At 46.0% G+C, this 26,705-nt stretch overlaps 1 protein-coding gene across 1 annotated transcript; it reads left to right on the forward strand.

Moving 5' to 3' along the window:
• Positions 1–2,168: 2,168 nt before the first annotated feature.
• prdm8 (PR/SET domain 8) lies at positions 2,169–23,367 on the forward strand. The gene is made up of 4 exons (XM_003226890.4): positions 2,169–2,308; positions 10,268–10,492; positions 14,867–15,098; positions 21,864–23,367. The coding sequence occupies exons 2-4, from the start codon at positions 10,274–10,276 to the stop codon at positions 23,231–23,233; spliced, it is 1,821 nt and encodes a 606-aa protein (XP_003226938.2). The 5' UTR covers positions 2,169–2,308; positions 10,268–10,273; the 3' UTR covers positions 23,234–23,367.
• Positions 23,368–26,705: the final 3,338 nt, after the last annotated feature.

A 26,705-nucleotide genomic window follows, 5' to 3' on the forward strand; every position in this document is an offset into this window, starting at 1 on the left:
TATTTTTGGAAGACATTGGGAAGCAGGTCCTTCTCCAGCAATGGGCAACTGTGGCTTCATTGTTTGTTTGCAGCAGAAGGCAACCTGAAGGCGAACCTTTCTTGGCACGCTTTGTTCAGAGCTTCGCCTTCCCCTGTGAAAGTAATTTGCCTAAAGTCACCCAGTGGATTCCTGTGAGAATCTGAATCCTAATCTCCCTGCATCGCAGCCCAAGACTTGAAGCACTACATTCGGGAAGTCAAGGAGGAGGCATTGTTTTCTCTCCAGGAAACTTGGAGAGTCAGTTACACCTCTGGTTTATTTATTTATCAACCGAGGATACAGTTGTAAAGTATTTAAAAACACAAACAAAGTTAAAAACTTGGCATTATACTAAATGTCCTTTGACCAGTAGCTGGCCACTTGGAGTGCCTCTGGTGTTGCTGTAAAGTCCTCCACTGTGCTTGTGGCAAGGCTCAGGCTGCATTGTAGTAAGTGGTCTCTAGTTTGCTCTTCTCCACACTCGCATGTCTGTGGACTCCACTTTGTGGCCCCATTTCTTAAAGTTGGCCTTCCAAGTCGCCCAGTCTTCTGTGTGCCCAGGAGGGAGTTTTCATCCGGTATCAGCCACGGATTGAGGTTCCGGGTTTTAGCCTGCCACTTTTGGACTCTGGCTTGCTGAGGTGTTTCTACCAGTACCTCTGTAGATCTTAGAAACTATTTCTTGATTTAAGGCCTTGGTGTGCTGGCTGAGTCGGAGATGTCACACCTCTGGTTAGCAGGCACTTGGACTTCCCAACTGCCCTTTTCTTTAGAGGGAGGAAAATGCGAGGTTCGGGGGAGAGGGAGGGACCCGGGATACGAGGTGGGAAGGAAGGAAAAAAGGAATGAACAAGGGAGGGAGGGAGACCTCTTCGTGCGCCATTCTCCTAGCGCCTTTCTTCGTGTCCCATTCTGTAGAGCCTGCTCCCAAAGCATCTCTCCAAGTTTCTCCAAGAGCCCCTTTTCGTGAGCCTTTCTTCCTGCACCCCTCTCCATAAGCCCCTTTCCCCAAACTCCCCACTTGGAACGTCTCTCTCCAATCCGTCCCGTACAAACTCCCCTCTTCAAACGCCCCCTTTCGTGCGCCCCAGTCTCCAAGCGTCCTTCTCCAAAGGCGCCTCTTCCAGCGCCCGTCTCCACGAACCCTTCTCCAAGCGCGTTTCCCCCGCTGCCCCTCTCCAATCCAGCTCTCCAAATGCCCCATTCCTTGTGCCCCTCTGAAAGCCCCCTTCTCCGACCACCCATTTGTAACGCCTCTCTCCAATCCCTCCCGTACAAACGCCCCTCTCCAAGCCCCTCTCTTCAAACGCCCGTTTTCGTGCGCCCCTCTCCACGTCCCTTTTTCCAAGTCCCAGTCTCCAAAGGACCCTCTCCGTGCGCCTCTTCCAGCGTCCCTCTCCAAGTCCCCTTTCCAAGCCCTAGTCTCCAAGCGTCCTTCTCCAAAGGCGCCTCTTCCAGGGCCCCTCTCCAAGTCCCCTTTCCAAGCCCTAGTCTCCAAGCGTCCTTCTCCAAAGGCGCCTCTTCCAGGGCCCCTCTCCAAGTCCCCTTTCCAAGCCCCAGTCTCCAAGCGTCCTTCTCCAAAGGCGCCTCTTCCAGGGCCCCTCTCCATGAACCTTTCTCCAAGCGCACCCCTCTCCAAGTCGCTCTCCAAGAGTCCTTCTCCTTTGGGCCCCCTCCCAGCCCCTTCCTCCCTTCCTCCCCTTCTCCCAAGGCCCCTCTCCCTCTCTCCCTCCCTCTCCCCTTTTTCCCATCCTTCTCTGGCGGCGTCGGAGGAGCCGAGGAAAGAGTTAAGAGGGGCGGGGAGGTGGGGCTCTCACGCGTCATTGGGCCGATGATGTGCAGCAAACAAAAACGGTGCGCCTGGGTGCCAGTCAGTCACTGCATCGGGTCCATCTGCACCAGGCTCCTTTCTGCCTGCCTGCCTGCCTGCCTGCCGCCTCCCTCCCTCTCTCTCTCCCTCCCTCCCTCCTTTCCTTCCTTCCTTCCTTCCTTTTTCCACCGAGCGCCGGAGAGGAGCACAAGCGCGCCGGCAGTAGCGCCCCGCGGCCATGGAAAAGGCACGCCGACAATAGGCACATCCCCTCCCAAACACCCCCCCAAAATATCATTCTTTTTGCATTTCTTCCTTCCCAATCCCTCTAGACAAAAAAGAGGGGAAACTCGAGGCGTCTTTTTAATTTTTTCCAAATTTCGGCATATACTTTTTGCTGGGGATTAATTTTTTTCCTGCTTTTGCACATTTGTAATCCCTTCTGCCTTTAGGATTACAATCCTGACCTTATTCCCGGTAAGTAAATATATATATTTGCATACATTAACATTGAAAACGCATGCATTCGATAAGCGAAGGAGGGAAAAATGTTGGGATGGTTTCCGTCGCTTCTTTGGCTTCCCCACCACACCCTTTGGGTTCCTAAAAAGGAATGGGAAAAGACCAAAAAGAAACAAGAAAAGAGGGAAAGAAGAGGAAACAGAGCGGAGGAGAGATGGCAGGGCGATCAATACAAAGCGGGCTGGAGGGGAAAGGGGGCTGGTGTTTTATTTTAATCGGTGGAGGAAAACAGCAGACAATGACTGGAAGTCGGAAGGACATCTGTTTCGGTTGAGGGTTTTTGTCCCCTTTTCCAGCCAAAATGAGAAAGAAAGGGAGCTCAGATGGAAGAAAATAAATATACAGAGAGGATGAACTGGAGTTTGTTGGTGTGAACGGAAATTTGGGGAGGAAAGAAAAGACTGAGGTCGGGGGGAGGCTTTAAAAAAGGATCGAAAAGGAGAAAAGCAGAAGGAAATATGTTGTTTTTCTCCTTCCTTCCTTCTGTCCGTCTTTCTTTTTCTCTTCTTTTTCCTTTTCCTTGTTTTCCCTCCACTTTGGAGTTCTGCCTTGTTTACTCGGCGAGGGATCCTTTGCATTGTGTTGTCGAAGGCTTTCATGGCCGGAATCGCTGGGTTGCTGTGAGTTCTCCGAGCTCACAGCCATGTTCCTGAAGCATTCTCTCCTGATGTTTTGCCCACATCTGTGGCAGGCATCCTCAAAGGTTATTGAGGTCTGTTGGGGACCAGGCAAGTCCGGTTTATATATCTGTGGAATGCCCAGGGTGGGAGAAAGAACTCTTGTCTGCTCGAGGCAAGTGTGAATGTTGCAGTTTGCCAGCTTTAGCAGATTCAGCCGTAGCAGAGCACTTGATGAGCCAACCTAGACACGGCATATTATCTGAGATCCCAGAAATGCTGGGGCACACTAAAAACCACTATGTCAGACTATACAGAGAAGCCAATGACATCCACGAGAATGTGGACAATTCCGACAGAAAGGAAGAAACCATGAAAATGAACAAAATCTGGCTACACATATTTTAAAAACTTCCAAATGAGGACAGTCAATAAAGAACAACACTCTTAAAATAGGGGAAATCTAGGAGAGAAAGAGGGAACGGGAGGAGGTTGAGTATGAGAGTGAGGCACACACAGGCAGCCTCATCTCCATAAAACAGGACTCAAATACACTCAACGGTTCTTTCTCCCGCTTCTCCCCTTTTCTCGGCTTTCTTTTCATTCTGGGCAAAGAGAAGGGCGAGGGAGGAATGCCACCCAGGAACGGGCTCCCTTTCAGCCTGACCAAAGGAGAGCTGAAGTTGGCAGCAAAAGAAAGTAACTTCCCCGCCGCCCAGCTCACGCGTGCCCACTCGTAAAACCAGCACAACGAGGGGGTCGGCTTGTAATAATAATAGTGATCTTCTTGAGGATTGTTTTGGTCACACTGGGAGAGAGAGAGAGGCCATTTGATAAGGATGCCATTATTATTGTTGGGTTGCTGTGAGTTTTCCGGGCTGTATGGCCATGTTCCAGAAGCATTCACTCTTGACGTTTCGCCTATAGCAGGCATCCTCGGAGGTTGTGAGGTCTGTTGAAAGCGAGGTAAAAGAGGTTCCTATATCTGTGGAAAGTCCAGGGTGGGAGGAAGAACTCTTGTCTGGTGTTGGAGGCAAGTGTGAATGTTGCAAGTGGCCACCTTGATTAGCATTGATTAGCAGCCATAGTAGAGCACTTGATGAAACAACCTGGACACAGAATATTATTTGAGAACACAGAAATGCTCGACCACCCTCACAACCACCACGTTAGACTACACAGAGAAGCCATTGAAATCCACAAGCCTGTGGACAATTTCAATAGAAAGGAGGAAGCAATGAAAATGAACAAAATCTGTCTACCGGTATTTTAAAAACTCTAAAATCAGGACAGTAAATAAAGACTCTGAAAACAGGGGAATCCATCAGGGCCAGCTAATACCTCCCAACAAAGGATTCCACCAGGCAAGAAGCAGCCAGACCTTGAAGCTGAAAGGCTATTCAATGCTGATCAAGCTAGTCAATTGCTATATTCACACTTGCTTCAAACAGGCAAGAGTTCTTCCTCCCACCCTGGATATTATTCCACAGACATAGAAGCCCCACTTGCCTTGTTTCCAAGAGACCTCACAACCACTGAGGATGCCTGCCCTAGATGCAAGCGAAACGTCAGGAGGGAATGTTTCTGGAACATGGCTATACAACTCGGAAAACTCACAGCAATCCAGTGATTCCGGCCATGAAAGCCTTCGACAACACATTATTATTGTTGTTATTGTCATTCTCATCCTTTTAATTTGTATTTCTTTGTTGGCAACTAGCGGTAGCAAGCCATGGGAAAACTGATTCTATAATAATTACCTCCATTTCTGTTAAATTATTGGGAGCCTCGGATTGTTAAAATACCCGAACAACAACAACAACAACAACAACAACAACAACAAAATGGGCATTTCGGCTACACTATTGGAACCGGTGATGTTTCCTGTTCCATCTCCCTTGTTTTCCCCTCCTTTCCTTCGTTGCCCAGTTCAGCTCCACGAAGGACTTCTTCTCGCCAGGCCAGAGTGGTTTCTCGCCTGTGGAGCGAAACACCCGACCCGGGTTTTATTAAAGGGAGCCCTTCCGTGTCATCCCAAAGCTTGCTTTGTTTTAAACGGACGGGTTTCAGGCGCGTCTTCGGGATGAAAAGCGACCTGGTCTGGGCAAGGGTTTGTCCAGCGGGAAGGTCTCCTTCGGAAGCTCCCTTGGGCCTTTCCTTGGTGACTTTTCCTCCAGGGAAGTCCGTGGAAGATCTCATTCGTCTCACAATATCTGCTGGTCCTTTCCTTGGGGGAAAACTCTCCTTTTCCTCCTCCTCAATCTCCATCAGGGTATATTTCAGAAACAGTTCTCGCCTAGAATTGGCCTCCAATTGGTTTGATTTCAGTGTTTTGGTTGAATCTACACTGCCATATAATGCATCTTGAAATGCATATGGTGCGGTTCAAGCTGCATTGTATAGCGCTCTAGATCCATTCTATTTGGGTTTTTATTTTTTTGAGGGGCGAAGGAAAATCCCGGCTTGGATATTCCTCCTCCCTTTCCGCCCGTCCCCCCTCGAAAGCGGGTCTCCATTGAAAGGGAGCGTGTCGAGGTGAGGCCTAATTCCCTCTGCTGGCTGCTTTTAATTAAAGTCTCCCAGGGAAAGTGCGGGATTATGCTAATGAGCAGACAGACGTTCCCTCTCGGCGCCGCCGCCAAAAGGCCGATGACCTCCAATCCGTCGCGGAGCCCAGAGAGAGAGGGGGGAGTCTACATACACTGCCCAATCCATGCGATTTGGCACCGCTTTCACTGCCAGGGCTCAATGCTATCGATTCTTGGGAGTTATAGTTTGCTGAACACTCTTGGTCAGATTACTCAGGACCTTGTCAAACTACAACTGCAATGGATTGCTGTGAATATTCCGATTTGTATGGTCATGTACCAGAAACAATCTCTCCTGACGTTTCGCCCACATCTATAGCAGGCATCCTCAAAGGTTGTGAGCTCTGTCGGAAACTAGTCAAGTGGGATTTATATATCTGTGGAATGTCCAAAGTGGGAGAAAGAACTCTTTTCTGTTTGAGGAACTTGTGAATGTTGTAATTAATCAGCTTGAATAGCATTGAAAAGCTTTGCAGCTTCAAGGCCTGGCTGCTTCCTGCCTGGGGGATCCTTTGTTAGGAGGTGTTAGCTGGCCCTGATTGTTTCATGTCTGGATTTCCCCTGTTTTTGAGTGTCCTTTATTGATTGTCCTGATTTTACAGTTTTGCTAAATATTGGTAGCCAGATTTTGTTCGTTTCCATTGTTTCCTCCTTTCTGTTGAAATTGTTCACATGCTAATGGAGTTCAATGGCTTCTCTGTATAGTCTAACATGGTGGTTGTTAGAGTGGTGCAACATTTTTGTGTTTTCAGCCATAGCAGAGCACTTGATGGACCAACCTGGACAAAGCATATTATTTGAGAACACAGAAATGCTGGACCACTCTCACAACCACCATGCCAGACTACACAGAGAAGCCATTGAAATCCACAAGCATGTGGACAGTTTCAACAGAAAGGAGGAAACCATGAAAATGAACAAAATCTGGCTACCAGCATTTTTAAAAAATCTAAAATCAGGACAGTAAATTAAAAAAAAACCCAATCTGAAAACAAGGGAATTCCAGACATGTAACAATCAGGACCAGCTAACACCTCCCAACAAAGAATTGCCCCAGGCAGGAATCAGCCAGGCCTTGAAGCTGCAAAGCTTTTCCAATGCTAATCAAGGCGATTAATTTCAAAATTCACACTTGCTTCCAATAGACAAGAGTTCTTTCTTCCACCCTGGACTTTCCACAGATATATAAACCTCCATTGCTTAGTTTCCAATACACCTTACAATCTCTGAGAATGCTTGCCATCGATGTGGGCGAAACGTCAGGGGAGAATGCTTAAGAACATGGCACTACAGCCCGGAAAACTCACAGCAACCCATGGCTCAGGAGTTTGTCAGACTACAACTGCAATTGGTTCCATAGCACTGAGCCCTGGCAGTTCAAGTGGTGTCAAACGATGCATTCTACACTTCCCTCCTCGCTGTCCTTCCTGGCAGGCTGAAATCTTTTTATTCGGGCAGCCTTTGAAAGAAGAAGGTTCTTAAGAGGAAACCGGAGGGTTGTTGATGATTATAACAGGGTTTTTTTTTCAGTTTTGAGGGATTTTCATTGACTGGTTGATTCTATTTTGATATCTGTGTGCTGTGTATTTTAAACTGCTTTGGGTTTCTTTAAATGTTCCCGGCCGCTTTGCGTTTCAATCAAGAGATAAACGCAGGACCACAACAAAAACAACAACAATAATATACATTGTAGATGCGCCCTCTCTTGCCTGGTCTTCTGCGAGAAACGGAGCCATCCTTTCGCTTTTGAGATGGGAAGGCAAAAGGGCTCCGAGGTGTACTAATACAAAGAAACAGCGGCAAACGATGCTTTCCAAAAGCAAAAGAATAGGTCGAAACTAAGGCCACCCCCGAGGCAAATCCTAAAGGGTTAGGATTGGAAGACTTTCAGGACAGAGAAGGAGCACATCGGGATTTCCCAGCCGGGGTTTCCTTGGGTTGATTGAGAAGTCCTTGGAGACTCTGCCAGAGATTACAATATTTTTAAAACAAACTATTTATCTTTGGATCTTTAGATATAATATTGTGTGCATGGGTTCCTTGAGACCTGAACGTTATTGCAAGGGTTTCTCTCTATGGTACAAAGTCTGAAGGGAAAGGAGAGACAGATGGATTCTCCTCCTTTCCTCTCCTCTTTCTCTTTCTCTTTTGCTCCTACCCAGGATTTGCTGCTCACCAACCTTGGCCTCCTTTTCTCTTCCCTCTTCCTCGATCTTTCCCCATTTTCCTGGGCTCCTCCTCCGCCCACGTTTGGCCTCCTTTCCCCCCTTTCTTTCCTCCTCCAAACACCTTTGTCTTCAGTTTTGTCGAAGGCTTTCGTGGCCGGAATCACTGAGTTGCTGTGAGTTTTCAGGGCTGTAAAGAACCATTCCCTCGTAATGTTTCGTCCATATCTATGGCAGGCATCCTCAGAGGTTGTGAAGTCTGTTAGAAACTAGGCAAGGCAGGAAGCAGCCAGGCTTTGAAGCTGCAAGGCCATTCAATGCTAATCAAGCTGGTTAATCACAACATCCATAATTTGCCTCCAACAGACAAAAGTTATTTCTCACACCCTGGAAATTATTCCGCACACATATAAACCCCACTTACCTAGTTTCCAACAGACCTCACAACCTCCAAGGATGCCTGCCATAGATGTGGGCGAAACGTCAGGAGAGAATACTTCTGGAACATGGTCGTACAGCCCAGAAAACTCACAGCAACCTTTGTCTTTTCCAAAAATTCACCTCTTTCCCGCGTTGTTGTTGTTGTCTGAAACGTGTGTTTAGTCGAATAAAACCTATCTCGGTGATTCACCCTAACGTCCATCATTTTGATTGCCGCAGATTTGAAACTGAAGGGAGCACATTGGTTCATGTAGTCTGAGAAAAGCTGTACAACGAGGCACAGAGCAAGCCTGGCTTCGGTCTGAGCTTACATCTCTCCCAATAAAACCAACGCTCACTTTCTTAATATCCTTTAATAGGATTGATGGGATTCATAGAATAGAACAACAGAGCCGGAAGGGATCACCCAGAGCCATCCGGTCCAACCCCTTTCTGCCATACAGGAAGACACAATCAAAGCCCTCCTGAAAAATGATCACCCAGCCTCTGTTTACAGAAGGAAACTGGAGCATTTTCCGTTGTCAAGCAACTCTTATTGTCAGGAAGTTCTTCCTAATGTTTAGCTGGAATCTCTTTTCAATCCATTGCTCCTTGTCCCAGTCTCTGGAGATGTAGAAAGGAAGCTTGCCCCATTCCTCTTGGGAACACATGGCTATCAGGAGGAGAGTCCCAATTCCGAACTCACGCCTCATAGGGGTTGGCTTCCAGACCATTTTGAATACTCAATGAATGTGTTGTGGAAGGCTTTCTCGGGTTTCAGTGAGTTTTCTGGGCTGTATGGCCATGTTCTAAAAGCATCCTCTTCCTACATCTATGGCAGGCATCCTCAGAGGTTGTGAGGTATGTTGAAAATTAGGCAAGGGTTTTTTTTATATAGATATAGATTTATATGGAATGTCCAGGTTGGGAGAAAGAACTCTTGTCTGTTTGAGACAAGTGTAAATGTTGCAACTAATCACCTTGATTAGCATTGGAAAAACCTTGCAGCTTCAAGGCCTGGCTGATTCCTGCCTGGGGCATTTCTTGTTGGAAGGTGTAAGCTGACCCTGATTGTTTCCTGTCTGGAATTCCTCTGCTTTGAGAATGTTGTTTTGTTTTTGTTTTTTTACTGTCCTGGTATTAGAGTATTTTAATACTGGGAGCCAGATTTTGTTCATTTTCGTGGTTTCTTCCTTTCTGTTGAAATTGTCCACATGCTTGTGGATTTCAGTGGCTTCTCTGTACAGTCTGACATAGTGGTTGTTAGAATGGGCCAGCATTTCTGTGTTCTCAAATAATATGCTGTGTCCAAGTTGGTTCATCAAGTGTTCTGTTATGACTGACTTCTCTGGCTGAATCAGTCTGTAGTGCCTTTCTTGTTCCTTGATTCGTGTTTGGGCGCTGCCTTTGGTAGTCCCTATGTAGACTTGTCCACACATGGTATACGGTAGACTCCTGCAGAGGTGAGATAATCCTTCTTGTCTTTCCTTGAATGTAGAATTTGTTGGAATTTCTTAGTGGTTCTGTAGATATTTTACAGGTTGTGCTTCTTCATCAGCTTCCCAATGCGGTCAGTGGTTCTCTTGATGTAGGAAAAGAACGCTTTTCCTCCTGGTGGATCTTTAGCTTGACTCTCATAGCTTGTTCCAGACAGAAAACAATCAGGGCCAGCTAACATCCCCAACAAAGGATTCCCCCAGGCAGTAAGTAGCCAGTCCTGGAAGCTGCAAGGAGATTAAATGCTAATCAAGGTGGCCAATTGCTACATTCACACTTGCTTCAAACAGAACCCGGACCTTGCACAGATATATAAACCTCACTTGCTTAGTTTCCAACAGACTTCACAACCTCTGAGGATGCCTGCCATAGATGTGGGCGAAACGTCGGGAAACAATGCTCCTGGAACATGGCCAGACAGCACAGAAAACTCACAGTAACCCAGTCTCCGAGTTCAGTATGAACTTGGCGGGGTTCTCCTTCCTCAGCATGGAATAGACACGTCTGAATCCAGACAGACGGGTTGAGGCGAGGGAAGGCGGCGTACAGACCCAATCCTGGAGTATTTATAGATCTCTCTCTTTCTCTTTCTCTTTCTCTTTCTCTCTTTCCTTTCCTTCTTGGCAGGCAGGGATGGAGGAGGCCGGCGTGGCGCGGGGCCTGTGGGAGGGCGAGGCCAAGGCGGTCCAGCAGTGCCTGACCGACATCTTCACCAGCGTCTACACCACCTGCGACATCCCCGAGAACGCCATCTTCGGGCCCTGCGTCCTCAGCCACACCTCCCTCTACGACAGCATCGCCTTCATCGCCCTCAAATCCACCGACAAGAGGACCGTGCCCTACATATTCCGGGTAAGAGAGGCTCCCTTCTTTCTCCCTTGGGTTCCTCTGATTTCTCAGATCCACCATCCCAGGGATCTGGGATTTAAACCAGACCGACCCCATCCGAATCATGTTTGTTAGGCAATCTGAGCTGTTATAGGCTCAAAAATAACCCTCAGTTGGGGTGATGCCACCATAAATATAGCAGAGTTCCAGAAGTACGGTAAACCCCATAACCAGCAGAAACTTAGGTGTGGTGAGCTGGGATAAGCTTCCAATCCTGAGGATAGTTGAGGATTGCAGAGTCAGAAGTTTAGGTTCAAAAATATTTATTCAAGTAAAAGAAATGCATTCTCGATAGTAAAGGTCTTGGAGCTCACTCACTCACTTACTAATCTCATCTTCTAAAGGAGATAAAAGCTTAAAAAGAGTCCATGCAGCTATATTTGGCCTAGAGAGAGGCAAAATGTGCATCCTCACAGGTTGAAAGAAAAGCAGAAGAATGAAAATGCCCAACAGGTTGAGGCTCCAGGGTGCCAATGGGCTTCATCCCAAGAAAAGGAGAGAAGAAAGGGGGAGAGGGAGGAAAACCAACAACTCACATACTATAGATACGTGGATAACCCCCCCCCCCCAAAATTCTTCGGATTCTACATCTACATTTATATCTAATATATCAATATTTATATATGTAATATGTCAAGTTCCCTATTGTATATTCATTCCTCAGGTTACCCGAAGCTTTCCCCTCTCGTTCTTGGAGATACATCACATACACAACATATATATCCCTTAGGTTCTCCAACTGGTTTAGGTACAGGACGGTGCCCGGGTTTATTCTGTGGTACTATTTATTAGAAATAATCATTTTTTTTATTTTTGGATTTTATGAATGGTCCCATTATGAAATGCATAAGGATGTGGGTGAACTACAACCCCCATCTTCATCTGTCAGGGTCCCCACATACAAATATACAAACACACATACAGAAATGCAGGGTCCCCACATACAAACACACATACAGAAATGCATGCATATTTTCATTAGATATTATATATATATATATATATATATATATATATATATATACACACACACACATACATACATACACACACACAGACATATATAGTATGTCTATATGCACACACATACATTTCTATATGTATATACACATATTTCTATATGTATACACATTTCTGTATTGATACACACATATATTTCTATATGGATACACATATTTCTGTATGGATATATACACACATATATTTCTATATGTATGCACACACATATATATTTCTGTATGTATACACACATATTCTATATGTATATACAAACACATTTCTATATGCATATATATATATATATATTCTTTATTTATATCTTTATAAACACACATTCTAAATGTATATACACACATTTCTATATGTACACGCACATATTTCTATATGTATATACACATGCATTTCTATATGCAGATACACATATGTTTCTCTATCTATAAATACACATTTGTATATGTATGTATGTACACATTTGTATATGTAAAAACATACATATATTTCTATATGTAAACACACACATATATTTAAATATGTATACAACGCTTATATATATATATATATATATACACACACATATATATACACTCACATATATATTTCTGTATGTATACACACATTTCTATATGTAGTAAAGGTAAAGGTTTCCCCTGACGTTAAGTCCAGTCGTGAGGGACTCTGGGGGTTGGTGCTCATCTCCATTTCTAAGCCGAAGAGCCGGCATTGTCCATAGACACCTCCAAGGTCATGTGGGCTTCCCGCCTGGCATGTTTTCGAACTGCTAGGTTGGCAGGAGCTGGAGCTAACAGCGGGCGCTCATTCCGCTCCCGGGATTTGAACCTTTTGGTCCGCAAGTTCAGCAGCTCAGCTAACGCACTGTGCCACCAGGGGCCCCCTTCTATATGTATATACTCAGATATATTTCTCAAGTTATCCATAGCAGGTTCCCTATCTATCTATCTATCTATCTATCTATCTATCTATCTATCTATCTATCTATCTATCTATCTATCTATCTATCTATCTATCTATCTATTCTGGTTTCTTTTGGGGCCCGTCGGCGCCTGACTGGGGAATCACCGAGGGAGGTGTGAAGAGATGGCTCTTTTAAAAGGCGTCTCCACCCAATCGCAGACACTCAAAAAAGCCCCTGGGCCTCTTGGGAGGCGATGTTCATTCAAAACCTCGGGGAGCGGGGGCTCCTTCTTTCCTCCCACATTCCCGGATGACTTGGAGAGGAGGAGCCAGAGCCAGCACCTCGTTAATCCGAAGTGGGCGTCTTGCACCTCGATTCGAACCGATACCTGCCTTTAAATATGGGTGCGAGTATTTACAGAAAGGCTTCCCCGCAAAATGAACGAGACTCGTCTCTTCCCCTTTTTGCCTCCGAATAAATAGGGATTAAACACGACCAAAATGTGCGAATCGTATAAGGAACGCGATGCGCTTTCTCGCTTTCGTTGCCAAAACAAGGCTCATGAGCATGTCTGAATGGGTCCAATTTTACAAGTGTCCCCCCTTTTGATGTAGCCAATTGTGCCTTTCTTTTCCTCCCCACCCCATCCCCCCAATCGCTCTAGCAACATTTCCTGAGCTCAAAATGTAAGGGTAGTCTAGGCTAGGATTTATTTGACCGATTCCCCATCTTAATTCTGCAACGCGTGGACTGTTTAAGGTAGCCATTCCGTTTGAAATCAGCCAAGAGGACTTCTGTGAAATAGGAGTGAAACTTGGTCTTCCGTGTCGAGTCAGAAGGTCCCTCAGAAAGGTTCATCAGGGCGGATCGAGTGTAGAAAACATGTAGAAGGGACCCGGATTATTTCAAGAGGTGCTCCATCCTCTCCTGAAACAGCCTGACAAACCCGCACTCTTTCGCTGCTCGGGAATCAGAAATCGCTCAAATGATCCGGCACGAAAAACTGTGAAGACAAGACACTAACAGCGATTGCCGACGACTCCTCTCTGGCATCCGAAAGGCTGTCGTCTCTCCGACGTGGAGACTTGCGTGGGAGGAAGCGGTGTATAAAGAGAAGGGAGCTTCCAAGCACGCTTGGTGCCTCTCCTCGGATTGACTGACGCGGGAATTAAAGGAAAGGGAAAGCGAACCCATACCCGCCTCCCAACAGTTCACAAACCATCCCGGGATCCCTGGATAGCCCTCCTCTGGACACATTCCAGCTTGTCGGAATCCCCCTTAAATGGCAGTGTCCAGAATTGAAGACAGTGTGATTTCAGGTGTGCTTTGACTAACGCAGAATAGAGGAGTAGCATGACTTCCCTGGATCTAGACACCAGACTCCTATTTATGCTGGCCAAAATCCCATTGGCTTTTTTTTAGCCGCGGGATCACATTGTAGGCTCATGTTCACCTTTCTGTCCAGGAGAACTCCAAGATCTTTTTCACACTTCCTGCTGTCAAGCCAGGCGTCCCCAGTTCTGTATCTTTGCATTTTATTTTTTCTGCTTAGGTGGAGTATTTTGCATTTGTCCCTGTTGAACTTCATTTTGTTAGTTCTGGCCAATCATCTTTCTAATATGTTAAAATCGTTTTGAATTCTGCTCCTGTCTTCTGGGGTATTAGCTATCCCTCCCAATTTGGTGTCATCTGCAACCTTGATTATCATGCCGTCTGCACCCTTTGGGTTCGTTGGCTTAACTAATTACAGGTCCACCTAACCATAGTTTTGCCTAGCCCACATTGGAATAGTTTGTTTGCCAGAAGGTCATGAGGAACCTTGTCCAAGGCCTTGCAGAAATCCAGATACGCTCCATCTATGGGACCCAGCTTGTAGCTGTCAAGAAAAGAGATCAAATTGGTCTGGCATGACTTGCTTTTGATAAATCCATGTTGACTATTAGCGATAACCACATCCCTTTGGCAGTGTTTGCAGACCACTTCCTTAATGATCTTTTCCACAATCTTGTCTGGTACGGATCTCATGGTTTTTCCGAATGCACAATGCCAATCCAGGGTCACCACTGCCCTTACTATTTAAAGCTGCAGAGGAGAAAGCGATTGGAAGGTGGATCTGATCGTACCTCAAGCACAGAAACCAGGTCGAGGTCTGAGTAGTGCCTATTAAACTGTGATCAGTTCCACCTTCCAATGCAGGCCCCATCTACACTAACCATTTAATGCGGTTCAAAGCTAGCTTCAAACTGGGGCGGCTCCGAGTTGAGCCGCATTGAATGGTCAGTGTAGATGTGCTCCAAATGTTGTATTATCGGAAAAGCATTCAAGGCACAGAATGGGTTCGTCTCCCGAGGTTAATCCGCCTCTCTTTCTTCCTTCCTTTCCTCTCTCTCTCTCTCCCTGCCCTTTGCTGTCCGTGGGTGGTGCAGGTGGACACCTCGGCCGCCAACGGCTCCTCGGAGGGCCTGATGTGGCTGCGCCTGGTCCAGTCCGCGCGGGACAAGGAGGAGCAGAACCTGGAGGCCTACATCAAGAACGGGCAGCTCTTCTACCGCTCCCTGCGCAGGGTGGCCAAGGACGAGGAGCTCCTGGTCTGGTACGGGAAGGAGCTGAGCGAGCTGCTCCTGCTGGGCCCCGCCAGGACCCAAAGCAAGATGAACGGTAAGGGGGGCGGGGAGGCACCAGGGCGGCCCCAAAGGCTCTGGAGAGGAAGCCTACAAGGGGGGGGGGGGGCTCAGGGGATCCAGGGAATGGCTGGGCGAAGGCAGGCAGGGGCAGACTTCGACCCTTTTCCAAGTTTCCCTTGTTAGGTTTGTTGAGAATCTGCGAGCGGTTAGGGTCAAAACGACCCTCTTTATGAGGTAGATTCCCAGGAAAATAAGCAGAGTGTGGAAGTATGCCTTCCAAAACAGCAGGAAACTTACGTGAAGTGAGTTTCAGGAAAGCAAGGTTGTTGTATGTCTTTCGGGCTGTGTGGCCATGTTCCAGAAGTATTCTCTCCTGATGTTTCGCTCACATCTATGGCAGGCATCCTCACAGGTTGTGAGGTATGAAAAAACTAAGCAAGGAATGTTTACATATATATCTGTGGGAAGTCCAGGGTGAGGGAAGAACTCTTGCCAGTGGAGGCCAGCGTAAAAGTTCCAGTTAATCACCCTAATTTGCATTGAATGGCTTCATCTACTGGATACTTTCTGCCTGGGGGCATTCTTTGTTAACTACCCCTAGTTCCCATGTCTCAGAGTGTTACTTCTTATTTACTGTTCTGATTTTTGAGTTTTTTTAATACTGGTAGCCAGATTTTGTTCATTTTTATGGTTTCCTCCTTTCTGTTGAAGTTGTCCACATGTTTGTGAACAACTTCAACAGAAGTTGAAGAAAAGGCAGAAAGTAGTTAGTAAATGTAGCCATTCAATGCAAATTAGGGTGATTAACTGGAACATTTACTCTGGCCTCCACGGACAAGAGTTCTTCCCTCACCCTGGACTTCCCACAGATATATATAAACATTCCTTGCTTAGTTTTTCCATACCTCACAACCTCTGAGGTTGCCTGCCATAGATGTGGGAGAAACGTCAGGAGAGAATACTTCTGGAACATGGCCACACAGCCCGAAAGACACAACAACCCTGTGATCCCGGGCATGAAAGCCTTCGACAACACATTTTCAGGAAAGCCTTTGTCTTCTGGATGGCAAAGGATCATAAAGTCAGCTTAAAAGTTCAGAAGCATTTATTGAGGTAAAAAGAAATCCATTGTGGATAGGAAAAGGTTTGGAGCTAACTAGCTTATCTAAGCTAGTTCTAAGACATGTAGGCGGGTGAAAATAATAAACAAATCTAGATAGTCATATTTTGCCTATTAGAAGAGGCAAAATGCATCCCTTTTGATGAAACAAAGGGATCAGAAGGAGAGTCAGGATAAGAACGGAATGGCGACCAAATCGCATGGTCTGTGCCTTTTGTCCTAAGGCCATAAAAATTCCAATCTAAATTGAGGAAGTTACCTCAAATCCCTAGGAGAGGTCACATTACTAGATCAACAAGTGAATGGGTGGATCTAAACAGACAGGAAGAAGGAAATAACAGTAAAGCCTATCTAGCATGCATAGGACTATAGAGAGGTGTCCCCCAGTCTATTCTATGCTTGCTATCTAATAATAGAGACTTGAGTAGTGCAGGGTGACATCTCTAACAAGGTTTCTTAAAGAAAGCCCTCTATCTTTGTAAAAAGATCCCTTGCTACTTTGAAACAGGCGTTTGCAAACCCACACTAAAAGGTCTTCCACACTGCAGAGTTTTAGCAGTTTGAGAGTACTTAAAGGGCCATATGGAATACTGGGATGGAAAGGAAAAGCAGAAGACCCTCAAATTGTGGAAAAAGCATGGTCAACCCAGGACAGTTTAAACTTAAGAGGAAGTTCCCTCAAGAAATTCCATTACTACTGTCATCAAATGGGGAGGAGACAGTGGCTAGCAGTGAAGAGGAAAGACAAAGCCCTTTAGGGAAGCATACACAGGAATGTGGGGGAAGGAATCCCTCAGCTTAGCCCGATCTCTAGTCTAGCTACTCATTGAGGACTAGAAACTTGATTACACAGAATCATATGCAGTCCAAGGATGAAACCCAACAATTGTCCATATCATAAAGGAAAACAGGGGGAAATGGTTTCACTCTTCCAAACCAGCTATCTTGTAAAATGGACTATCCTTCTCTGTCTAGCGCCCCCTTTTGGCCTCCCCATATAATGGAACAGTATCATTTTTTTCTTTAAGGCAGTGGTTCTCAACCTGTGATCCCCAGATGTTTTGGTCTTCAACTTCCAGAAATCCTAACAGCTAGGAAACTGGCTGAGATTTCTGGGAGTTGAAGACCAAAATACCTGGGAACCCACAGGCTGAGAACCACTAATTAAAGGTTAATTTCACAGGTTCAAGAAGATCTCTTTATATTCTCTGTCCATATGTATTCTTTCAAGTGCCCTACACCTTTATAATAAATAGTATCTAGTATATTAAGTGAGCTAGGGAAAAAGTAGGTCATGGGAGGCTGCCAAGGGAGCCCATTTCCAGAAGGCAGCTGGCTTCATTCGGGGATGTTTCCTGGGCAAGAAGATGTAGCCCTGCACTGTTGTGCCTTCAAGTTGTTTCTGACATATGGAAACTCACTAACAGCTAGTTAGAGGTTATAGGTTCAAGGTGAACCTACCACAGGGTTTTGTTTTTTGAGGCTGAGAGCATGTAACTTCCCAAGGATTCAAACTCTCATTTCCAGAGTCATAGTCCAGTGCTCAAACCACTGCACACCATGCTGGTTTGGAGACTACAAACGCTCCACTGTTTTTGGAAGCAAGAAGCTAGTCCTGTTTGATGAACCCAAATAGTTAGGCTCAGAAAAAAGAGACAATTTGATCTCTAAAATCCCTTGTATAAACACATATATGGATCAGTGTGATTTTAATGGAAAGCTGTCATCCACCCAAATTTGTGGTTTTGACTTACATGAATTTGATCACTCATAGATTTGATTTACTCTGTGGTCAGCTTCCTCCAGTCATGCTGGTGGACCTAGAAATTTCTAGAGATAACACCTCTCTTGGAATTTCTTTCTTCTCCAGTGAAATTCTATGTTTAGCTTCCAGTGGACGTTGATCATAGGGTTATGCTTACTAACTATTCATAGAGAGAGGTGCTTCTTAGACTAAAAAAAATAGCAATTTCTTTCTTCACAATTTTTCACTTTCATGGGGGATGTGTGCCTGTAAACCCAACAAATGTGAAGAGCTGACTGCTCACCCACTAGAAGAAGCTCGCAAATCAGGCATGGACAAACTTCAGCCCTCCAGGTGTTTTTGATTCCAATTCCCACAATTCCTAATAGCTGGCTGTTAGGAATTGTGGGAGTTAAAGTCCAAAGCACATGAAGGGCCAAAATTTGTCCATGCCTATTAAAGATCATAGGACAAAAAAGCCTATCTGTGTATTCAAGTGTAACTATGTGCCCATCCATCTGCATTCCTCCTTTAGCTGAGAGGTGCTAGAGTTGACTGCCTGAGTATAGATGGCCCTTTACATTTACAGATTTGAGAACTCACAAATTTGATTAAAATACTCTTTCTAGGAATCTCTAGGTCCACCAATGTGACTTTATGGCCAACTTATGCTAAAAACTGATCATAAAGGCAAACTGGAGGATCTAAAGAGTCCTAGAGGGAACATTTTCCTCAGAATCTCTTGATCAGTGGCATCAAACTTGTTGCCCTTCAGGTGTTTCTCCCCCAGTTCCCAGAATTCCTGGCCATTGGACAAGTGGGGCTAGGGCTTCTAGGAGTTGGAGGTCCAAACATCTGAAGGGCCACATGTTTGACATCTCTGCTCTAGATCATCCAGTACAATTCTGGAGTCCAAATTGGTCTAGTGGAAGCCAATCACAAAGTTGTGCATTTATTCTTAGCAAGATGTTTCTCAGGCTAAAACAAAATGGGCATATTATGGTATTTGGTTTGTCACTTTTTGACATGGGGAGTGGTTGTAATTTTGGACCCACAAACTCTGATCAATGGTTGGTGGGTTTCCAAGAGTGATTTCCAAAGCTCAAGTTGTCTGTGAGGAAACACAGGGTATTTTACTATGATGGACCTAATTTCAAAGCTGTATACAACAGCAACATGCCACAATTATGCAAAAAGCTACGAACCGTTTAATATGTTATCAAGTGTGACTAAGGCTGGATCTGCACTGCCATATAATCCAGTTCAAAGCAGATAATCTGGATTTTATATGGCAGTGTAGATGGGATTTTGGGCCCCTTCCACACAGCTGAATAAAATCCCACATTATCTGCTTGGAGTGGAATATATGGCAGTGTGGACTCAGATATCCCAGTTCAAAGCAGATATTGTGGGATTTCCTGCCTTGATATTCTGGGTTATATGACTGTGTGGAATGGCTCTAAGTTTTCTGAACCAGAAACAAATCTGAAAAACTCCACAAATGGAGAATATCTCATGTGGAGTCACAGGGCTGAGGGGCTGTTTGTGTGCTGGGAGAGGCACCTAGCAGTAATCATTTGAGACTATTTCAAGGGGAGACAATTCCATTAATGGGCAGAGATACAATGATTTCAAACTGGGTCCATCTTTCTCGGACACCCTGCTTTGTTGCTGTTGGGAATCTATTGAGCGGTTGGACTTAAAAATAACCCTCTCTTGGGATGATTCCACATAAAATACAGCAGAGTGCCAGAAGCACAAGCTTTTGTTCTTTAGAATGGCAAAGGATTGCAGAGTCACAATTATAAGTTCAAAAATATTTATTGTTGTAAAAGGAAATCCATTATAGATAGAAAAGGTTTTTGGAGTTAACTAGCTCTCTAAGCTATTTTCTAAGGAAGGTAAAAATATCAAAAATATCCATATAGCTACATTCTGCCTGGAGAGTAGCAAATTGCATCCCCTCAGAAGGAGAACAAAAGGCAGAAGAGAAGGAAATGGAGCCGGACCATGTGGTCAAAGCTCAGGGGCAATCAAAATACCAATAGAGAGGAAGTTATCCCATACCGCAAAGAGTTCACATAACTATATCTTCAAATGGGGAGATGATAGTGGTCAAGAGAAGAAGAGTAGCGACAGGAAAGGCCCCTTCTAGGGAGGTATGCGTGGGAATAGAGAAAGGATCCCCTCATTCTGTTGGGAATGTTAGACTCAAAAAATAACCCTCTTTCGGGGGTGATTCCTCAAAAATACAACAGAGTGGCAGAACCACAATTCATAAGCAGCAGAAACTTAAGTGAGGTGAGTTTGGGGAAGCCTTCCTTTCTTAGGATGGCAAAGGATTGCAAAGTCTCCTTAAAATTTCAAAAAAAGCATTTTTGAAAAAGTTCAAAAAGCATTTCTATCCATTGTGGATAGAAAAGGGTTTGGAGCTAACTAGCTCTCTAGGCTAGCTTCTAAGGATGGTAAGAAGGTGAAAAATAACAAAATATCTAAATAGCTACATTTTGCCAGTAGAGTGGGCAAAATGTGTCCTTCTTGGAGTGAAGACAAAAGAAGAAAAGATCTGCCCAGCCTTTGGGGCAATTAACAATCCAATTTAAATAGAGGAAGTTGCCTCATCCCTAAAGAGGTTCACATTACTATATCAACAATGTGGGGAATGGATGTAAACAGGAAGGAAGAGAGAAACCAGCAAAGGCCTATCTAGGCATGCATGGAATATAGAGAGAGGTTTCCCTCATTCTAACCTATCCACTACATAACTAATTGATGAGACTTGTGTAGTCCAGGATGATATCCAACACATTCTAATCCTGTTCTCTAGTCTAACTACTCATTGAGGACTGGAGACTTGTGGAGTCCAGGATGACACCCAACTGTTGGGAATCTAGGAGCTGTTAAGATCAAATCACCCTCTTTGTGAGGTAAATTCCCAGGAAAAACAGCAGAGTGTGTGGAAGTATTTCTTCCAATGCAGCAGAGAAACCCATGAGGAGTGAGTTTAGGAAAGCCTTTGTCTTCTTCAGGATGGCAAAGGATCGCAAAGTCAGCTTAAAAGTTTAAAAAGCATTTATTGAGGTAAAAAGAAATCAATTGATGGATAGAAAAGGTTTGGAGCTAAACTAGCTTCTCTAAACTGGTCTAAGACACGTAGGCGGGTAAAAACAAAGAAAACTAGAGGGCTACATTTTGGCTACGAGAGAAGACAAAATGTGTCCTCTCAGTGAAGCAAAGCAGGAAAAGCAGGAAGAATGAAAGGAGACCACCTGGTGGTGAGTCCCTTTCCTCTCTCTAGGGCCATAAAAATAACAAAGGCTAAATTGAGGAAGTTACATCAAAGCCCTAGGAGAGATCACATTTCTAAGTCAACAAGTAAATGGGTGGATCTAAACAGAACAGGAAGGAGCCTCTGGTGGCCTAGGGGATAAAAACCTTGTGACTTGAAGGTTGGGTTGCTGACCTGAAGGCTGCCAGGTTCAAATCCCACCGGGGAGAGTGCGGATGAGCTCCCACTATCAGCTCCAGCTCCATGTGGGGACATGAGAGAAGCCTCCCACAAGGATGGTAAAACATCAAAACATCAGGGCGTCCCCTGGGCAACGTCCTTGCAGACGGCCAATTCTCCCACTCCAGAAGCAACTCCGGTTGCTCCTGACGCGAAGAAAAAAAAAAACAGAGCAGGAAGAAGGAAATAAGAGTAAAGCCTGATTTTTTATTGGAAACAGCCCTAAGTCCCTCTTGGGAGAGAGGGCGGTATACAAATAAACTTTTACTTTACTATCAAGCATGCATAGGACTGTGGGAAGGTGTCCCTAATTCTGTTCTAGGCTTGCTATCTAACGATAGAGACTTAGGCAGTGCCAAATGACATCTCTAACACCAACAGTTGTCCCTCCTCTCACGCGTGGGCCCTGCTTTGTCTCTCGCTCCAGGCTCGGCGCCCTTCTCCTGCCTGGAGTGCAGCCAGCGCTTCCAGTTCGAGTTCCCCTTCGTGGCCCACCTGCGGTTCCGCTGCACCAAGAGGCTCCAGGGCGCGGAGAGCGGCAGCCCGGCTGTGGAAGAGGAATCTCGCCCCAAGGCCGGCAGCCCCAAGGACCCCCTGGGCCCTGGAGGAGCCGGCAAGCCCCCCGCGGGCAAGCCCCCGTCGGTCCCTCCGCCCGGCCCCCGGCACCGCTTCCACGGCGGGTCCCCGGACAGCGCGCCCAGCAAGCCTTCCACCGACTTCCACAACTTGGCCCGGGAGTTGGAGAACTTCCGAAGCGGAGGAGAGCGGGGCGGCGGCGGGAGCAAGGAGGCTGTGGCGGAGGTGGTGAGCAAGGCGTCCAAGAGGAAATACCCGCCGGAGGAGAGGCTGGAGAGGCCCGTCCCGTCCTCGCCGCAGGAGGAGCTGGTGTGCACCCCGCAGCCGCAGTTCCGCCCGGCGGGGAGTTATTTCGGCCTGGACGAGAGCAGCCGCCTCTTCGGCCCGCCCAGCCCCGAGACCGGCGAGGCCAAGCGGAGCGCCTTCGTGGAGGTGAAGAAGGCCTCGAGGGGCAGGGAGGGAAGCGGAGGAGGCGAGGAAGAGGCGGAGAGGAGCTCTCCGGGCGGCGCGCGGGAAGAGAAGGGGCAGCAGCCACCCCAACCTCAGCAACAACAACCACACCTTTTGGGCACTCGCTCGGGCGGCAGCGCCTTCTCCACCGTGCCGCCCTCTTCGCAGTCCTCCTCGGAGGAGAGGAAGAGCGCCTTCTCGCAACCGGCGCGCTCCTCCTTCGCCTCCTCCTCCTCTTCCTCGCACGTCAAGATGGTGGAGGCCGGAGGAGGCCACGCAGACGGGGCGGCGCGCCTTTACGCCCCGGAGCCGCTGGCGGTGAAGCTGCAGAGCGCCACGGCGGAGATGAACTCCTCGGGGGGAGACCGAGGAGGCGGCGGAGGAGGAGGTGGTGGAGGGCTTCCCAAGCAGAGCCCCTTCCTCTACGCCGCCGCCACCACCTTCTGGCCCAAAAGCTCGACGGCTGCGTTGGCTGCGGCTGCTGCGGCGGCGGCGGGCCCCCTCCAGCTGCAGATCCCGTCGGCGCTGACGCTGCTCCCGCCCTCCTTCACCTCGCTCTGCCTCCCGGCGCAGAACTGGTGCGCCAAGTGCAACGCCTCCTTCCGCATGACCTCCGACTTGGTCTACCACATGCGCTCCCACCACAAGAAGGAGTACGCGCTCGAGCCCCTGGTCAAGCGCCGCCGCGAGGAGAAGCTCAAGTGCCCCATCTGCAACGAGTCCTTCCGCGAGAGGCACCACCTCTCCCGGCACATGACCTCGCACAACTGAGGGGCCAGCAAGGAGGAGGAGGAGGAGAAGGACTTAGAAGGCATGGGCATCAAGTTTGCAGGCCACACCAAACTGGGAGGGAGAGCCAATACTCCAGAAGACAGGAGCAGAATTCAAAACGATCCTAACAGATTAGAGCAGGCATGGGCCAACTTCGGTCCTCCAGGTGTTTTGGACTTCAACTCCCACAATTCCTAACAGCCTAGCGGCTGTTAGGAATTGTGGGAGTTGAAGTCCAAAACACCTGGAGGACCGAAGTTGGCCCATGCCTGGATTAGACAGGGACAAATGCAAGATACTCCACTTAGGCAGAACAAAGGAAATGCAAAGATACATAATGGGGGATGCCTGGTACATGTGAAAACTATCTTGGAGTCCTCCTGGACAACAAGTTAAACATGAGCCAACAATGTCATGCGGCAGCTAGAAAAGCCAATGGGATTTTGGCCTGCATAAATAGGAGTCTAGTGCCTAGATCCAGGGTAGTCATGCTACCCCCCCTATTTGCCCTGGTCAGACCACACCTGAAATCTCTGTCCAATTTTGGGCACCTCAGTTGAAGGGAGATGTTGACAAACTGGAATGTGTCCAGAGGAGGGCAATTAAAATGACCAAGGGTCTGGAGGGTATGAGGAGAGCTTAAAGAGCTGGGTATGCTTAGCCTGCAGAAGAGAAGGCCGAGATGAGACATGATGAGGGCCATGTATCAAGATGTGAGGGGAAGTCATAGGGAGGAGGGAGCAAGCCTGTTTTCTGCTGCCCTGGAGATTGAAGACTCGGAACAATGGCTTCAAATTACAGGAAAGGAAATTCCACCTGAATATGAGGAAGAACTTCCTCACTGTGAGAGCTGTTCAGCAGTGGAACTCTCTGTCCCAGAGTGTGGTGGAGGTTCCTTCTTTGGAGGCTTTTAAGCAGAGGCTAGGTGGCCATCTGTTGGGGTGCATAGCTAGGATTCTATGATTCTATGAAGGCCACTTCTCCAGAAGTCTCCAAAGGAAGGGCTGGGTCATCTTGGGACCCCATGTGCACATCTATAGGCCCACCTGGAAGATGGCACTGGGGTCAGACTGGCTTCCAGGCCCATTGCAGATCTGGAAGGTCATGTGTACCTCATCCGAACATCTCTAGATGGTGTGCCACATTCTCAAGGACCCTAGATGCTCCTTCACCAAGGCTGAAGGCTGGTGGGTTGCAGCCAGCAGAGTCAATAACAATGGACAGAAGGGCATCCAGTATTGTTTATGTTTCCTCTCCATGACTCAATTGAAATCATGAGTTGTACTTCACTTATTCTCCTTCTTCAGCAAATGACAAGCATATAATGAGCATACAAAGCATATCCCATTTGGTGTGAATTTTGTTGAAGATGGAGAAGGTGGAGTCTCAAAATCCTCCTCCCTAAGCCTTCAAGACTAGTCAGGAAGATCCAGGTGTGTTTTCTCCATGGAGGTGGAAGTGGTTGAATACAGCTGGCCCTCTGTTTCCATGCATGGATTCAACCACCCACACATATATATATAAAATAATCCAAAAAACAAAGGTGATTTTAACATTTTACACAAAAGACACCATTTTACCATGCCATTGCATATAACAGGATTTGAGCATCCAAGGAAGTTGATATCCATGGAGGTCCTGGAACCAAACCCCAGTGGAAAGCGAGGTCTTACTGTATTTGACAGAAAAAGAGAGGAAGTTGCAAACCAAAGTGTCAAACCAAGAAACACCTTAGGCACAGAGAGAATGAAGTAACTTTCATTTATTCATGTTATAAAGGAGTCATCTACCTGGGAGAAAAATAGAAGGATATTCCCCCTTGAAAGAGAAATAGGAGGGGAGAAGTTAAAGTCCTTCAACAGACAAGCAATATCCCAATAGCTGATAAATGGGGGAAAGCACTCTGCATGACTCTTGGCTGCTGCTGTTCTGTAAACACTAGTGAATTCTGCCTTTTTCTCACTGGAATTCCTCCTGACCTTCTTACTGAAATCCTGAGTATGTTTACTTTGAGGAAAGTCCCATTGGACTGAATGGCACTTACATCAGGGTAAACAGGGATAGCCTCAGGCTGCAGATGCATTTAGGATTACAGTCATTCTGTCTCTGGGTATTGAAAGCTTTTAAATGTATCTTGGGCATTGTGGCAGCCACAAATGAAACTAAACACCCAAAACCACTTTTGAAAATTTTATGCCTGTGCATATGTTTACCTTGCAAAAATTAAAAATTTAAAGGTGTTGGGTGGGTTTATTTTTTCCCCTTCCCCCTGTCCTTTGGTTTCAAATGCACGCATTTTCACTTTCCAAAAAAAGTAAATAACTTTTAAAAGTACATTTTTAAAATGTCATATATTGCAACATATTGATGCATTTGTCATACGTTTCTACTTAAATTATTAAGCACTTATGGTTTAGCTGTAATAATAACTATATGTAAGGGTAAAAAATTTATTTTCGATATAAAGCAAAATTTTAAAAAAATACTGAAGGAGGATGCAATGCTTTTGTGCATTACTTGATGACAGTTTCTTTTTCTTTTTCCTTTTTTTCTCTGCAAAAATAATAGTAATAAAATCCATAAAGACTTGAATTCATTTTATGTTTCCAGTGGGGAAAGTGCATGTTCCACATAAAAAGATTATGGACTTCGGTGCAGAATGTCATCAAATCTGTAAATACGGATTTCCTTTTAATACAAAGTGTAATTTTGTGCCAGTGACATGGAGTCTGAATAGTTATGTGTTTCTTTTTCTCTGTTTTTTTCTTGAAAAAAGATTTATTAAACTTTATAGTTTATTTGGGTATGTTGGATGCTTTGACAATAAATGACTTTATTTTCTTCAAAAGCACTTGGATGTGGCTCAGGATTTATTTTGAGAAGATGGGATTGGAAGGTTGTTTTTTGCTATACAGAGGAGAAATGTAACTTGTTTTTCACATTTAGAGTCCAAAACGGACAGGTGTATATAACTTATCTTTCTGTGTCAATCATACTGTTACAACAGCTGTGCTGTTAGTATCTTTACAAATGAATTAAGTTCTGGGTTGCTGTGAGTTTTCTGGGCTGTGTGGCCATGTTCCAGAAGCATTATGTCCTGAGATTTTGTCTGCATCTATGGCAGGCATTTTCAGAGGTAATGAGGTTTGTTGGAACCTAGACAAGTGGGGTTTATATATCTGTAGAATGTCCAGGGTGAGAAAGAACTCTTGTCTGTTTGAGGCAGGTGTGAATGCTTCAATTGGCCACCCTGATTAGCATTGAATAGCCTTTCAACTTCAAGGTCTGGCTGCTTACTGCCTGGGATATCCTTTGTTTGGAGGTGTTAGCTGACCCTGATTGATTTATGTCTGGAATTCCTCTGTTTCTGAGTGGTGTTCTTTATTTACTGATTCCCCCAGGCAGTAAGCAGCCAGACCTTAAAGCTGAAAGGCTATTCAGTGCTAATCAAGGTGGCCAACTACATCATTGA

Source organism: Anolis carolinensis, chromosome 5, assembly GCF_035594765.1.
Source record: "Anolis carolinensis isolate JA03-04 chromosome 5, rAnoCar3.1.pri, whole genome shotgun sequence".
Lineage (NCBI taxonomy): Eukaryota > Metazoa > Chordata > Lepidosauria > Squamata > Dactyloidae > Anolis > Anolis carolinensis.